The sequence below is a fragment of the Ciconia boyciana genome, chromosome 7, assembly GCF_034638445.1.
Source record: "Ciconia boyciana chromosome 7, ASM3463844v1, whole genome shotgun sequence".
NCBI classification, from domain to species: Eukaryota; Metazoa; Chordata; class Aves; order Ciconiiformes; family Ciconiidae; genus Ciconia; species Ciconia boyciana.
The window spans coordinates 49,986,450-50,002,891 of NC_132940.1; the positions used below are offsets into that span (position 1 = coordinate 49,986,450).

General features: G+C 39.8%; 1 protein-coding gene across 1 annotated transcript in view; it reads left to right on the forward strand.

The window, feature by feature from the left end:
* The window catches only part of PLS1 (plastin 1), a 29,127-nt gene that overhangs the window by 1,047 nt on the left and 11,638 nt on the right, over positions 1-16,442 (forward strand). Inside the window, exons 2-9 of the mRNA XM_072868852.1 lie at positions 2,443-2,606; positions 7,787-7,916; positions 9,575-9,707; positions 10,632-10,713; positions 12,047-12,212; positions 12,308-12,450; positions 13,953-14,048; positions 15,586-15,781. Coding sequence (XP_072724953.1) covers positions 2,443-2,606; positions 7,787-7,916; positions 9,575-9,707; positions 10,632-10,713; positions 12,047-12,212; positions 12,308-12,450; positions 13,953-14,048; positions 15,586-15,781 — 1,110 coding nt within the window. The remainder of the gene's footprint in view (positions 1-2,442; positions 2,607-7,786; positions 7,917-9,574; positions 9,708-10,631; positions 10,714-12,046; positions 12,213-12,307; positions 12,451-13,952; positions 14,049-15,585; positions 15,782-16,442) is intronic.

The following is a 16,442-nucleotide window of genomic DNA, read 5'->3' on the forward strand; positions in this document are numbered from 1 at the left end:
ATAATAAAACCATGAACCCATTGACTCAGGATGTTGTTAAGACCAAAAAAGAGTAGAAATGCTAAAGGAATAAGATACATCCATGGAAAGTAATTAATGAGTTGCTATTAAACGATCATCTTGATGTAGTCTGTAGTTCAAGAAGTCTATAGCCTGCAGGAGCTGGTAAAACAGACCAAAGAGCACTGTATACATGTATCAGTCTACTGGGAGGCGTTAGGATAGGTAGATACTCACTGGTGTTGTCTGACGGTTTTTCTATTTATTTGGTTTTCAGCATCTGCATTCCTTTTTCTCCCTTTCCTTCCTGCATGTTTTCACATTTCTGCTCTTAAGAATTGTCTGTACTGCTCCTACTAACTGAAAAGCATTTTCTTCCTTACTGTATTATGCTTTCTGTAAAATATAAAAATTAAGCATCATTTAGCTTTTTTCTTTTTTCATTTTTACATTTCCAATGTCTTTATGGATAAAATGCTTGCAGTTATATTGGTAAACTGAGAGAAAAGGCATGTATTTAACCCTCTGCTTGTCATCATGGAAACTTACCCTCAGTGAAAGATGAACCTAGAGAAATAAAATAGCTGGTAATCTGAGTGAGCTCATCAGCATGTCCTCTGCTTTTTAGACCATCCCTGTTATTACGTATGGTGTTATATGTCTGCAAGTCAGACGGTGCATGGATTAATACATATGCCAACATAAAGTTTGTCTGTGTAGTGATTTGTGAATTGTTGGTAGTATAAAAAACACAAAAAGAGATTTTTTTTTTTAACAGGTGTTTTTAGCCTTTCATCAGCAGTGAAATGTGGCCTTCTTAGGAAGCCGTACAGAAGCTACATAGTGTAGTATGGATTATAGGGAAATTACTGTACAGCAATCGATTATGGCTAGAGATGAAAGCATGTTTCTCTGCCCTTCTGTAATGTGATGCGTATTCATCTACTCTGGTATTATTGGCTGAGTTCTGATACTAGAGACAATGTGAAGAGAGGTCTTTTAACTAGTAAATGAAAAAAACAAAAATGGGAGCACCTTGAAAAATCAAAAAAGTGGCCACATCATTTTGCTTCTGTTGCTGACTCATTGTGTTACTTGTGACATTCTGTTACTTATCTTAGATGCATCATTTGCGGAACTGGAAAAATACTGTTAATTAATATTTTTCAAGAGCTTTTAATATCATGAAAGAGCCTGAAAATTGTTGTCAAACATGGAAAATATTAGCATTAAGTATATAAAACGATGGGCATTATTCAGCATAACTAGTGCTGGATATATGATTTCTTGTATTTGAGCTTCATTTATACTGTGTACGGACTATAGCTTTTCTGCTTTTAAATACTTCTGTCCATTGCATAGACATTGCACTACAGGTAAGGCTATTTTAGTGGACATTCTCAAATTCTGCTTGTATAGATATGTGTATACATATATATGGAAATATGCATAGATATAAAAAAAATTAAGACCAGTTAATGTTTGAGTCATTTATGCGTTACATTGGATAAAAACATATTATAGGTTTGTAAAATGGTGCTTTATTATACTAAGACAAGAATTCAAGACAGCTTTCTGCACACAGATTGGCCTAAGGTGGAAGTACAAAGGGTATTTTTATGATTTCGTCTGTACTGCTGCATTATTCATCATGAGTAACACAAATTATACAGAATTTTTCTTAATTTATCTTTATGTGATACAGCCATTTTTTTCTTTCCACAATTGTGGAGCTATACCATACCTCTTGTTGAAAAAAGCATTCTGATAATTTGCTGTACATGGACATTCCTGACATGTGGTCTTGGGAGCGAAGTATGAGTGAAGGTGGCAGTACAAATTGCTCCCAACAGAGCTAGTTGAGGAAGGTCACCTTTAATAAACAGGTACAGATCATCCCGGATTTATTCTTCACAGGTAAGCCTAACCACATCAAAAGTTTTGAAGAACAGAAAATGTCTATCAGATACTAGGATAAGACACAAAATGCAGAGTCAGGTAGAGTTCTTGTGTAAGTAGTTTTTCTTGTTTAAGTGTGCTCTTCTAATAACAACTTGCATCAGATTTGAGTTTACTGATTGCAAATGGTATAATATCAACAGTAGGAATATAATAATTGATCTCTCTTTCACTTGAAGGTTTACAGAGAATTTTGTTGGGAGTCTTAAAAAAAGCTTAAACTCTACTACTTACAAAATGCCATCTTGTTATAGCTGTGCTTTGGGATTATAAGATAGTTCCTGAGAAAATACATTACAAGATGGCACAACTCCTAGCCAGTTGTGCCTCTAATCCACAAGTATTCCTTCATGCTTGCTTACCTATGTCAGAAGAAATCCTTGTCTCCTAGAACTGTATTCCTCACACTTTATTTATTCTCAACAGTTACTATACTTGGTTCTTTACGTAAGTATAAAAACAAATTGTGCTTTCATTTTACAGATATTGATAACAGCGGGTATGTCAGTGATTATGAGCTTCAAGACCTGTTTAAAGAAGCAAGTCTGCCCTTGCCTGGTTACAAAGTCCGGGAGATTGTAGAAAAAATCATTGCAGTGACAGATAGCAACAAGGATGGGAGAATCAACTTTGAAGAATTTGTCTCTGTAAGGCATTCCCTTTGGATGTTTCTCTACTGACTGATATCTGTTGAGAACCAGGATAGAAAACTGAATTAAGTGGTACAACTAAGTATTATTTTGATAAAAATAACTAATATTTTGAGAATGGGAAAGTTTCCTGTGACATTTACAATATCCTATGTAATTATTTTCCGGTCTTTATATTTCATTCTCCCATTTAATTTAGTAGATCTCATTTGGGCAGCATGTGAGAGCACAGTAGTTTCACAGAGTCACAGAATTGTATAGGTTGGAAAAGACCTTTAAGATCATCGAGTCCAACCATTAACCTAACACTACCAAGACCACCACTAAACCATGTCCCTAAGCACCTCATCCAAACATCTTCTAAATACTTCCAGGGATGGTGACTCAGCCACTTCCCTGGGCAGCCTGTTCCAATGCTTGATAACCCTTTCAGAGAAGTAAAATTTCCTAATATCCAGTCTAAACCTCCCCTGGCACAACTTGAGGCCATTTCCTCTCGTCCTATCACTTCTTACCTGGGAGAAGAGACCGACCCCCACCTTGCTACAACCTCCTTTCAGGTAGTTGTAGAGAGCAATAAGGTCTCCCCTGAGCCTCCTTTTCTCCAGGCTAGACAACCCCAGTTCCCTCAGCCGCTGCTCATTAAGGCTTGTGCTCTAGACCCTTCACCAGATTCGTTGCCCTTCTCTGGACACGCTCCAGCACCTCAATGTCTCTCTTGTAGTGAGGGGCCCAAAACTGAACACAGTATTCGAGGTGCAGCCTCACTAGTGCCAAGTACAGGGGCATGATCACTTCCCTAGTCCTGCTGGCCACGCTACTTTTGATACAAGCCAGGATGCCACTGGCTTTCTTGGCCACCCTGCACGCTGCTGGCTCACATTCAGGCAGCTGTCAACCAACACCCCCAGGTCCTTCTCTGCCTGGCAGCTTTCCAGCCACTCTTCCCCAAGCCTGTAGCGTTGCATGGGGTTGTTGTGGCCCAAGTGCAGGACCTTGCACTTGGCCTTGTTGAACCCCATACAACTGACCTCGGCCCATTGATCCAGCCTGTCCAGGTCTCTCTGTAGGGCCTTCCTACCCTCAAGCAGATCAACACTCCCACACAACTTGGTGTCATCTGCAAACTTACTGAGGGTGCACTCGATGCCTTCGTCCAGATCATTGATAAAGATATTAAACAGAACTGGCCGCAACACAGAGCCCTGGGGAACACCGTTTGTGACCAGCCACCAACTGGAGTAAACTCCATTCACCACCACTCTTTGGGCCCGGCCATCCAGCCAGTTCTTCACCCAGCGAAGAGTACACCTGTCCAATCCATGAGCAGCCACAGTTTCTCCAGGAGAATGCTGTGGGAAACTGTGTCAAAGGCTTTACTGAAGTCTAGATAGACAACATCCACAGCCTTCCCCTCATCCACTAGGCAGGTCACCTTGTCGTAGAAGGAGATCAGGTTGGTCAAGCAGGACCTGCCTTTCCTGAACCCATGCTGGCTGGGCTTGATCCCTTGGTTATCCTCTACATGCCGTGTGATGGCACTCAGGATGATCTGCTCCATCAGCTTCCCCGGTACCGAGGTCAGGCTGACAGGCCTGTAGTTCCCCGGGTCCTCCTTCCGACCCTTCTTGAACATGGGTGTCACATTTACTAATCTCCAGTCAGCTGGGACCTCCCCAGTTAGCCAGGACTGCTGGTAAATGATGGAAAGGGGCTTGGTGAGCACATCTGCCAGTTCCTTCAGTACTCTCGGGTGGATCTCATCAGGCCCCATAGACTTGTGAGTGTCTAAGTGGTGCAGCAGGTCACTAACCATTTCCCCCTGGATTATGGGGGCTCCATTCTGGTCCCTGTCCCTATCTTCCGACTCGGGGGCTGGGTACCCAGAGAACAATTGGCCTTACTATTAAAGACTGAGGCAAAGAAGGCATTAAGTACCTCAGCCTTTTCCTCATCCTTGGTCACTGTGTTCCCTCCCCTGTCTACTAGGGGCTGGAGATTCTCCTTAGCTCTCCTTTTGCTGCTAATGTATTTGAAGAAGTATTTTTTGTTGTCTTTTACAGCAGTAGCCAGATTGAGCTCTAGCTCAGCTTTGGCCCTTCTAATTTTCTCCCTGCACTACCTCACTACACCTTTGTAGTCCTCTTGACTTGCCTACCCCTTCTTCCAAAGGTCATAGGCTCTCCTCTTTTTCCTGAGTTCTAGCCAAAGCTCTCTATTCAGCCAGGCCAGTGGTCTTCCCCGCCAGCTTGTCTTTCGACACCTGGGGACAGCCTGCTCTTATTCCTTTAGGACTTCCTCCTTAAAGAATGTCCAGCCTTCCTGGACTCTTTGCCCTTTAGGGCTGCCTTCCAGGGGACTCTGTCGACCAGTCTCCTAAACAGGCCAGAGTCTGCCCTCTGGAAGCCTAAGGTGGCAGTTCTGCTGACCCCCCTCGCTGCTTCTCCAAGAATCAAAAACTCTATCATTTCATGATCACTCTGCCCAAGACGGCCTCCAACCATCACATGGCTCACAAGTCCTTCTCTGTTCGTGAACAAGAGGTCCAGCAGGGCCCTAGTTGGCTCACTCACCAGTTGTGTCAGGAATTTATCTGCCACACATTCCAAGAACCTCCAAGACCGTTTCCTCTCTGCTTTATTGTATTTCCAGCAGACATACGGTAGGTTGAAGTCCCCCACAAGAACAAGGGCTAGCGATCGTGAGGCTTCTCCCAGCTGCTTATAGAATAGTTTGTCAGTCTCCTCATCCTGGTTGGCTGGTCTGTAACAGACTCCCACCACAATATCTGCCTTGTTGGCCTTCCCCCTGATTCTTACCCATAGACATTCCACCCTATCATCGCCATCATTAAGTTCTAAACTATCCAGACGCTCCCTAACATACAGGGCTACCCCACCGCCTCTCCTGCCTCGCCTATCCCTCCTGAAGAGTTTATAGCCATCCATCGCCACACTCCAGTTGTGCGAGTCATCCCACCGTGTTTCCGTGATGGCAACCATATCATAGTTTTCCTGGTGTACAATGGCTTCCAGCTCCTCCTGCTTGTTGCCCATGCTGCGTGCATTGGTGTAGAGGCACTTCAGCTGGGCTGTCGTCCGTGTCTCCTTCATAGAGGAACACCCCTTGTGTGCTTTGAGGTGTTTCACTGGCGTTTCCCTCTTGGCTCCTATTGCCTCAGTATCCCCTAGCTCAACTCTGTACAACTTCAACTGTGCCCCAGAGTACCCAGCACATCTCAGAGACACAGGCTGAGTGCCCTCGCTAGCACCCGCTTCCTCTAACCGTGGCACGTTGTCCCTCAGCTTCCCTCGGGCAAGCCTGATATTGTCCCCCTCCACCTTCGAGTCTCGTTTAAAGCTCTATTGATGAGTCCCGCAAGTTCCTGAGCAAAGATTCTTTTTCGCCTTTGAGAAAGATGAATCCCAACAGACGCCAGCAATCCTGGTGCTGTGTAGGCCATCATGTTACCAAAAAAACCAAATCTGTGGTGATGACACCAGCCACGGAGCCATGAGTTAATAGATTGGGTGCCTCTGTTCTTTCTAGTGTCACTGCACACAACTGGAAAGAGAGACGAGAAACTAACCTGTGCTCCGGAGTCCCTTACTAGCCGTCCCAAGGCCCTGAAGTCTCTTTTGATTGCCCTAGGACTTCGTGTTGCAGCTTCATCGCCCCCCACATGGAAGAGCAGTAGGGGGTAATAGTCCGAGGGCTGTACCAGGCTAGGGAGTATCCTAGTGATATCCTTCACCCGGGCCCCAGGGAGGCAGCAGACTTCCCTAAGAGGAGGATCCGTCCGGCATATCGGACCCTCGGTTCCCCTCAGAAGGGAGTCACCCACAACTATAACCCGTCTTCTCTTCCTTATGGAGGTGGTGTTAATACGAGAGGTACGTTCTTCTGACCTGGGTGACACCTCTGGTGTAGATGGACTATCATCCCCATCCTCCATTGACTGGCCTTCCACCTCCAGGGCCTCATACCTGTTGTACAGAGGCACCTGGGGAGGCGAGGTGGGCAGGGAGGGCCTTCACCTGCCACCACGAGCGTGGACTTGCCTCCATTCACTCTCCTCCTTTGAGCTGCTGCCTTCAGCCCGGTGGGGGGTGGGGATACAGGATCCCCTTGATCGTGGGTTCTTACTGGTTTCAATCAGTCCCACTTTCTATTTCCTCAAAGATGAGAGGATGGACTACACATTTTAGGAATTGTTGGGTCAGCCCTTGCCCTGAAAAAAGAGTAGATAATTAGATACCAGCCTCTGAAATCTCATAGTGATAAACCAATGCTTGTGCTGCTATGCTTAATCTCTATACTAAAGGCTATTTTTTAGTGGGAGTGAGGTACAGTTTTTTCACTTTTAGTGAAGAAATTTGAATGGTTTAGACTTTTTTTAATGTGGATCACTGGCTAGTGTGCTTTAAGAGAAACAAAAACTTTTCAGGCTGTTGGTTTGTTTGTGTGTTTGGGGATGATTAGTTTTTGCTTTGAATTTCGAGTACTGCTGCTTATTGCAGCAGGTTGCTTGTTGAACTAGGTATTGATCTTTCCTTCCAAGATTCTAATCTGCAATGGTTCATAGGTGAAATGCAAAAATTTGCATCCAGATATTGAACTCTGTCATATCTTACTTATACTTCCTTGTCAGTTTTGGGACCTCTACAGTATTTGGGCAAATTTAGGACATACCAGTATATCCAATGTGGTTTACATTGCAGGCAGGTGGAAAATGGTGTCAGCTTGCTTAAGGGCTTGTGTAACTGTCACGTAGTAACCTTTTACTGTAAAGCATATGATGAAGTAAGTGGAAGAAATATGCTATAGTCATTGAAAATGTGTATATCTTTACTGTTTTCTTCAGTTAACCAAAATATCTGTGGAAAAATTATGTAGATTGTTGCACAGCTACTTTTTTAGATAGCATGGCTTAATAAAGGTAGCACTTGAGGTACTTGCTGAGAAATAATATGTTAGATAACCAGTATGCAAGTTTCATGAAGGGATTTAAACTGGTTTTACCCATACAGTAATTTTTTTTCAAAACAGAAGCCAATGTAAATACCAAAGAAAGGCAGTCAGGTTAATTACTGACTCTAGAGTACTTACACAAGTTAACACTTAGTTATTTGAAGGTATGCCCAGTCACAAAAAGCTCTCTATTTTTCTTAATCCAGATAATTCAGGAATTGAAAAGTAAAGATGTTAGCAAATCTTTCCGAAAATCAATAAACAAAAAGCAAGGTATTACAGCAATTGGAGGAACATCAGCAATATCTAGTGTGGGGACACAGCACTCTTATGCAGGTAAGAAATAATTAAACAAGCAAATTTTGCGTGGAGGAAGACTCTTTAAATTTGCACTATAGATGAAAGAAAAAACAACTGGAAATAGTTGCTGTTGAAAGCAAATTAACACAGAGAAAGCATGTGGAGATGGACAAGATAAGTGTGAGTGGTAGTTTATTAAAATGTGGGCTGTTCAGTTGTTAGTTTCATGCTGCACTCGAAGATAAGTTAGGCATCTTTGCCAGAGCAAAAAATTAAAGCAAGCATTGACAGCATGGGGGGGCAGGGAAAGGGCCCCTTTGGCATACTTCTAGTAATGCTAGTCAAGTTTTTGGCTTCATTACATGCTAATCTACTCTTATTCCTATATTCAGATAAAAATGAATCCCCATTCTCACTTCCACAGTGTTAACTAAAATGAAAAAAACTCCACATATCATTTCTGGATGGAAGGGCCTCCTCAGCTGTCTTTGTGCCATTACAGAATTGTTCAGTCCCATATGTTTTTTGCGTAGCCTATCTTCTACTTGAGAACTTGCTTTTAATATTTGATCTCTGTTTCTTTCTACCTCCCCCTGCTGCATGTCATTTAAATTGGTAATTGTGTGTAATTGCGTTGCAGTTCCTGGTCAGAATGTTAACTATGTTCCAGGATCATATTGCAATAAGCAATATTGCAACTTCTTTGATTGACTTGGGTCTGGGATTTCCTGTGGTTTCAGGAGTGTGTTAAGATTCTATATATGAGGAAGATTCACTTCAGTTAGCTAAAGGGGGTGATACCTTCTCTCTAGGTATTATCGTTGTAGCACCAGCTGCACTTGGTATATCTCCAAATCAGGGGATATATTCTATCTCAAAGGATGCCTGTACGGGGGACACCATCAGAGCTCCTTGTTTAGGCTCCCTTTCATTTTTTGTGGAGAGAAACTGACCCCACTAGACTGCAATTCATGTGACCTGGCTTTATCAGCCATCTAGTTTATGATGAGATGAAGTGTGCACTAGGATTTCGCGTTTCTTCTCACTGACAATGAAAGAAGTGTAATGAGTCAGGTGTAGGTCTTGTATGCTTCTTGAGGTGAGTGAGGTGAATACCACCTGTACTGTCTGGTCATTGACTGTTGTCCCAATAAGCATTCTTAGATACCCAGTAATAAATTCTGCACTAAATACGAAAGAGAATTTAAAATTGAGGTACTAAACTTTTTAAGTTTCTCAAAGCTAAATACAGCACAGTAATTCAGATGATCATCTCAAAAATACTGCCAGTCTCCAAAGTCCTAGCAGAAGGCAGAATGAAATGCTGTATTTTAAACCAGTGGTGTACAGATTGAGATGCTGCATATTTCAGATCACAGGTTTCCCTCTTTTCATTGTAACTGCTGAGAAACTGAACTTGAAGTCAGTCATGATGACCCATTATGTCGCTATGATTTTTATGTTGTCCTTCAGAAAATCACCAGATATTTAGAGGGTGCAGTAAGGGAAAGATCAATCTGTACTTGCCATTTTTTTTGCATACTTTTCCACTGGTCTAATTCTTTCCATAATTGGCCCCTGTGAAACTAAGGGGCTTTGTGGCAGATGAACCTCTTTTGACCCAAGTCTGATGTTCAGTAGTATGTGTTCATGGAAATGGTAATAGATTATTTTAATGCTGTTTTTCTTTTCAGAGGAAGAAAAAGTGGCTTTTGTTAATTGGATAAATAAAGCTCTACAAGATGACCCAGACTGTAAGCACCTCCTACCTATGAACCCATCAGATGCCAGTCTTTTTAAATCCCTTGCAGATGGCATCCTTCTTTGGTGAGTCCAGGGCTGTGAGAAAGAAAAGAAATTAATCTCAAAGGTTAAATGCTGATCACAGTGATGTGAATTATAAAACTTCTGATAGGCTTTAACGTCAGGACTCCACTCTTAAATATTTCAACCAATGTGTAGGATGGGAAAAATCTGTTTGCCCATAGAAATGTTATTTTTAGCAAATTTTTTATGTGACTCTGTGCATATATTATAGAAGTGGGTTTCCACTTCAGATCCATAATTGTACATGTCAAATATGTGCAGGCTGTTTATAAAGGAGATAATTACACAGTTCATATATTCATTAGCTGACATAATTAGAAATCTTTGCGATTTCAAATATTTTTAGAAGTTACTAAATGTAGTTTCTAAATCATAGGATGGGGGGGAACAGAAATCTGAATTAAATCCATGGCAAGACAGAGAGCATATAGTAGGTCCCTTAACTTTAGTCTGCTGTAACTTTCTAGTTAAAGTACTTATTCATACACCATGGTAACAAGGGATTAGCTTATTAGTATTGATGTGAATTAGTCTTTGAGATCCTTGTAGATGCAAGATACTATAGAAATGCAGTGCAGAAATATATTGGTTATATTGTGAAAATATTTTCACTAGAAACTATTTAACTGTCTTCAGTTTACAGTTTTAATTTTCTCAAGAACTTTTTTTTTGACAGCACAGACATGCTCTGTTACTTAAATGTAAAACGCAATTGCTCAAGTTTCTTATACTTACATATTATCTGGAGGTTTCTGGATGCATATGCAATTATTTAACAGGGAGAGGAGATTTAGAGGATAATGTGGTCGTTTTTTATCTTGTCAGAAATATTTACAGCTAGTTTAAAGTGTTAGGAGTTTATAATAAAATAATATATTTTCTGAAAAATAAAGGTTTGAATAATCTCTGACTTTTCTTCCTTAGCAAAATGATCAACTTTTCACAACCAGATACAATTGATGAAAGGGCTATTAATAAGAAGAAACTCACTCCTTTCACTATTTCTGTAAGTACTGCACAGATAGGAACTTGCTACAAATGAAAAATTAAAGTATTTTTCTATAGCTTTGTTTTAATGACAGCTCTCCTGGTGGAGCAAAAAAAAAAAAGTCCTATGTATTAAAAAATGTCAAAGCATGAAATTGTATTTTCTAATAAACTCTGCTGAATTTTCCTGTTTCTTAGATGATGTGCAGGAAAACTTGTATTTTTCAAGCTTTCCTTAGTTCTTTCCCTATTCACTATTCTCATTTTGCTTTACTAAGTATCTGAAGAAAATAATTTTAGACTTCTGAGTGGATGGTCAGGTCATATTTTAGCAATGCAGAAAGTATCTGCATGGCTGTATGCTGTATAGTAGGATGATGCATTTTCAATAGTGGAGAGTGACTTGGACAGAAGATGAGAAGCTCTCTTTTTAATTGTGTATGAAGTCGTGAAAATATTTGAGAGAAACAGTTTTAAAGACCTTAGTTTGGGTATAAGAAAACAGGTCTGGAAGAGGGAAGCAGATCCATAAGTTACCAGCCTAATAAGAAAAAAAAAAATCCTGATTAAAAACCTCAGTTAATTGGCAGACTTTTCATTTCAGGCTGTAACCATTAAAATATGAAAAGTTAAAACCGTGTTTTAAATCCTCCAAGTGTCTTTTGTAATCTCTACTTAAAGAAGACGTGTCGGCAAAGATGATACTACATGTGTTTATGTTGTCTCTGTAGATAGTTAAAATATGATACAAGAAAATAGAAAGTAATATTTATGAGAGCTGCCAGGTATTTTTTCTTGGAATGTTTAATCTGTGACAATCGTTAGCTTTACTTTCAGTGTCAGGATGTTGAATTGCCATGATCTTCTTATGCTGTCTGTTCAATTACAGTTTAACAGTTGCTTGAATAAATGTGTCAGCCTGTATACGATCCAAGATGGGATGACACTGATGTCAGTAGTCTCCTGCATAGGGCAGAATTCTATATGAGCATGTTTTTCCACAGGATCAAGCCCCTGATATTTTGAGCAATATTGTTTAATTTGTGTATGTGATACTTATTATTACAAGAAATATTTTGATTAGAGTATCCCTCAGTGATCCAAGCTGCAGAAGGTGGTCCATGATTTTTTGGTGGGTCCATATTAAACACTGTCAATAATGTTTTTCCATTACATTTTGATAAGATACATGGTGGTTCACAAAAAAAATCTCCAGAGTGCCATTTTCCACTGGGAACCATTGAACTAATGCGTTATTTCTTATAACTTCTGAAACTTACAAAATTTAATATGAACAAATTTACTAAGAATTACAACCTCACAAACATGTTAAACAATGATATTCCAAACAGGAAAACCTAAACCTGGCTCTGAACTCAGCATCTGCTATTGGCTGTACGGTTGTCAATATTGGATCACAAGATTTGCAAGAAGGAAAACCACACTTGGTATTAGGACTCTTGTGGCAGATCATTAAAGTTGGTCTTTTTGCTGATATTGAGATCTCCAGAAATGAAGGTAAGATTAATGCCAGGTATAGCAACGTCTGCAGTTTGGAATTAACTGAGATCACAATAGCAATGATTTCAGCTTTCTTTCAAACTTGCTTTTAGCTCTTATCGCCTTGCTAAATGAAGGGGAAGAACTAGATCAGTTAATGAAGCTTTCCCCAGAAGAGCTCTTGCTACGCTGGGTGAACTACCATCTGGCCAATGCAGGGTGGCAGAAAATCAGTAACTTCAGCCAAGACATTAAGGTATGCAGCTATCGCTCTGATAACTGAACATAATGGCATTTAAACACACTATGCATAGAAACAGATGAGCCAGATCAGACGTACTTAGAATAGTAGTCATCATCTGCTTTTTCTAGCTATAGGTTCATCCTGCATTTTTCAACACGGAAAGAGCATTATTTTGATCTCTCAGATCTTATGCAGTTGCTGATACCATGTATTATCACATCACAGTGTAAAGTGAACATTTCCAACAAGCTCATATTCAGGGAAGTTCTAATGTTCTAAGATTGTTATTAGAGTTACTTAGGACAATTTGCACTACCTTGTTAGTTACCTTTTTTCCTGTCCATCCTTCCCTGCTCCTGGGTCTGCAGAAACCTATCTCTTCTTTTTTGGGGTTTTAAGGAAGAAGTGTATGGCTCTAAATCTCCTCCTGGTGCATATTTGCTAATGGAGATTGCCCTTTGTACCTAGCATTCTACAGAAGAGAAGTAAACCTCTTGAGGAAAGAAGAGTTATTCAGAGGGCTGTCTGGAGTAGCTAATGATTCTTGATCCAAGGAGAGAGCAGTGCCCCTCAATCACTGTGCTTTGCTGGTGTGCCAATTTACTGACACAAGGGGACTGAAAGGGTTGTTGGTTCCTGGGGCAGATGGCAAATCTGCATAATTCTTCTCTCTTCTTCAGTCTTTCTGTATAAGGTATGCAGAGTACTGTAGTAAGTCCAGTTGAAGAGAGAAAAACCCAACTTCTTAAAACTAAAAGCAAAGGAGGAAGGTTCCATAAGGTGATAAGACCTCTTTTCATTGAAGAAAACTGTGTCAGTAATTGCTAGTTCTATCTTTTCAAATGCCACCAAGAAGGCTATTATTAAAGCAAACCTTTAACTAGGGTTTTATATGAAAACTGCTACTGTGGTAAAAATATTACATGCTATTTAAGAGAAGTATTAAATACTTCTAAAACTAGCAGATTTTTGTTTTATTGTCTTGGTTTCTTAGTGGGGGGGGAAGCCAGAAGCATACTGAAAACTGCATCAAATAAATATAATTTCTTTTGTCACTATAGATTCATCCTAAAAGAGCCACTTTGCTCTCCATTTTTAATTCCAATTACCAAGAAAGAGAAATATTTATAAAACCATCCATTTGAAAAGGACAGTGAAGGAATAAAATACCAACACTGAAAATAAGATCTATGTTGGGATTTTTTTGTGGGTAACCTATATAAATTTGCCTTAAATATCTGAATTACAGCTGTCTAGTTCATATCCAGCAGAAAAAATTTATCTAACATTGTCCAGAATAATTAGCAGACATTCCTTTTCTCTGTCATCTGGCTAGTTCCATGAGAAATACTGTGGTAAAATGGCTGTATGACCTCATCCATATTCACTGAAATTAGGGTGCCATATTTTTGACTTCTATGGCTTTTGAATTGAGCTATAAGAGTAGTAAATGGCTATGAAAGGCTACATACTTGCTCATATTTTTTTTTTAAATAATACACTGCTTGTTTTAGGATTCAAGAGCATACTACCATCTGTTAAATCAGATTGCACCCAAAGGAGAGGACCGTGATGAGCAGCCTGTTCAAATTGACTTTTCAGGATTTCATGTAAGTATCCAGAAACATAAAAATAGACTGGAATTATCTGAGGCCTCTATGTGTGTATCCAGCATCCTGGTTACAAGGCTGTCCCAGAACCTCCTTTTGTTTTGTAACGCATACAAAAGCTCAGTCAGATTCCTCAATGTCACAAAAGCTTAAATGGGTAAAAACTTTACTCAAGTTCCAGGGCGCTGTTGAATCCTGCAGTCTAAAGTTTGGAGCTGTTTCACTTGGAGTAGTGTCTTAACTGTTTTTTATTTTCAGTTGGTTCCTCCAACATGACTATTACAACATCCTGCTTTAGTTCTGGTCTTCTGGAATTCAGACAAGGAGAAAGAGTAGACTTCACAAACCTTGTGATCCTTCTCAAACCAAATAGCATTCAGAAATAACATGTGAGCTGTTCCAGTAACCATCAGGAAAGGAAACTGTGGCAACTGTGAAGTTGTAAAGGGATAGAGGGTCTAAAACCAGCCTAGGTAGATATGAAAACACTTTTCTCTAAGCTGCTACATAATGCTCGTTGGAAGGATTATTCTGAGAATGCATTTCATAGAAAATTGAACTGCCTGCCTAAGATACAGATATCTATATATCAATCAGAATCTTAAGTAGAATCTCATTATTCATTATAATAATGAAAACCCACATGCAAAATTACATTTGCATACAAGCTTTAGTTCTCTCAAACTCCTTCATGAGGAGAGCTCTGTTTTATTTGTTTGCTTCTATTTTGGTTTTCTTTGGGGAGTGAGAAGGGATAGTAGTCAAATTTTTTTCCCTGTAATTTCCTACCGTTCATATGATCGTGTTCTGTAATGGGTTATAAACCAGTATCAATAACATGTAACAACTTTTCTAGAGCAAGCTTCTGGTTGAGTGTACCAACGCTGAATTACTGACTTATTCAATTCTAACAGTAATTCCATTACTAACTCATTTCCCTATAAATAGTAACTCTTAGTGTTGTGAAGAATAGAGGCAAAAAGTATATGCTACATGGTTTTGAAGGCTCATTTATTCTATGTAGATTAATAATAAGGATTAATAAACAAAATAACACATAGGTTACCAACTTAAGACAAATTCAGAGGCAAAAATGTTAAAAGGAAAGCAAGGTAGTGGATTATCACGTTCTGAAACATTCAAACTCTTATTGAGGGTTTTGGGCATCATCTGTAACTACTATGCTTGAGAATAGCAGTTTAAAGCAGTGATAGTGAACCTATAGCACATGTAGCAGAGCATGCAGTGTGGGAATCCACAGCCTGGAAACAGAAATATAACCATTACACCTCTGGCTGCTACTGCTGTTGCTGTGATTCATGAGGAATGCTGTGCAGGCAGCCACAGAAGCGAAGGACAGAAAGAAAGTGGAAGGAAGATGAGAAGGAGGGAATTGTTATGGGCTGTAAGAGCTAGCTCGGGCATTGGGGGAATGAGGGAGGAACTGACATGGGTTATTTAAAGATTTGCCAAACTGAAGATTCAGTAAAGAATGGAAACACGCTAGTATTCATTACAAATTTTTTTTTTTTTTTAGGATAAAAGCGACTTGAGGAGAGCTGAATACATGCTCCAACAGGCAGATAAATTGGGCTGCAGACAGTTTGTAACTCCAGCTGATGTGGTTGCAGGCAACCCTAAACTCAATTTGGCTTTTGTTGCAAATCTCTTTAACACATATCCAGCCCTGCACAAGCCTGACAATTCATCTTATGATCTCAATTTATTAGAAGGTACTCAACTTACTAAGCATACAGGAGATAAGAATATTAGTGATTTCTACTTAAGTATTCCTTCTAGGTTGTGATATAGGATCCCTGTGTGATGGTACCTGTGTTAATACCAGCATATAGAGCTTTCTCACTAGCTTTCAATATAAGCCTGGGTAGAAGTCCCCATTACTGTGAATATTGTTCACTTGTGTTAGCTTGACCAAAGACTATTCCTCAATAACCTTCTGTCGTTCATTTGCAGGAGCAAAAACTGTCCCCTTACTCCCTTTCCAGTTTCCTGTGCTTCGTTCCATAGTGTTTATATTTTAGCTGATGCACAAATTCTAGCTTTCCCTAATTTGCAATGCAATGCACAAATTCTAGCTTTCCCTAATTTGCAGTGCTATATTATGCAACTGTAATAGTCTTTTCTTTTCACTTATTGTGTTTATATACGTCTGTGTATGTGTATTAGTTTGTTGCCTTTTAAAACAGGAAATGTGAAAAAAGGCTTCTGTATCAGCAACCTATATTAATCTATTGCATCAGCAACTTGTATAGATCCTAGCATATCAGCAAGTTTGGACTTTTAACTGTACAGTTCAGATCCCTAATGCTAGAGATAAAGGGATAATTGGTAGCAATCTTTGGCTGTTACCCTTTCTGTGGACCAGCTAATCTA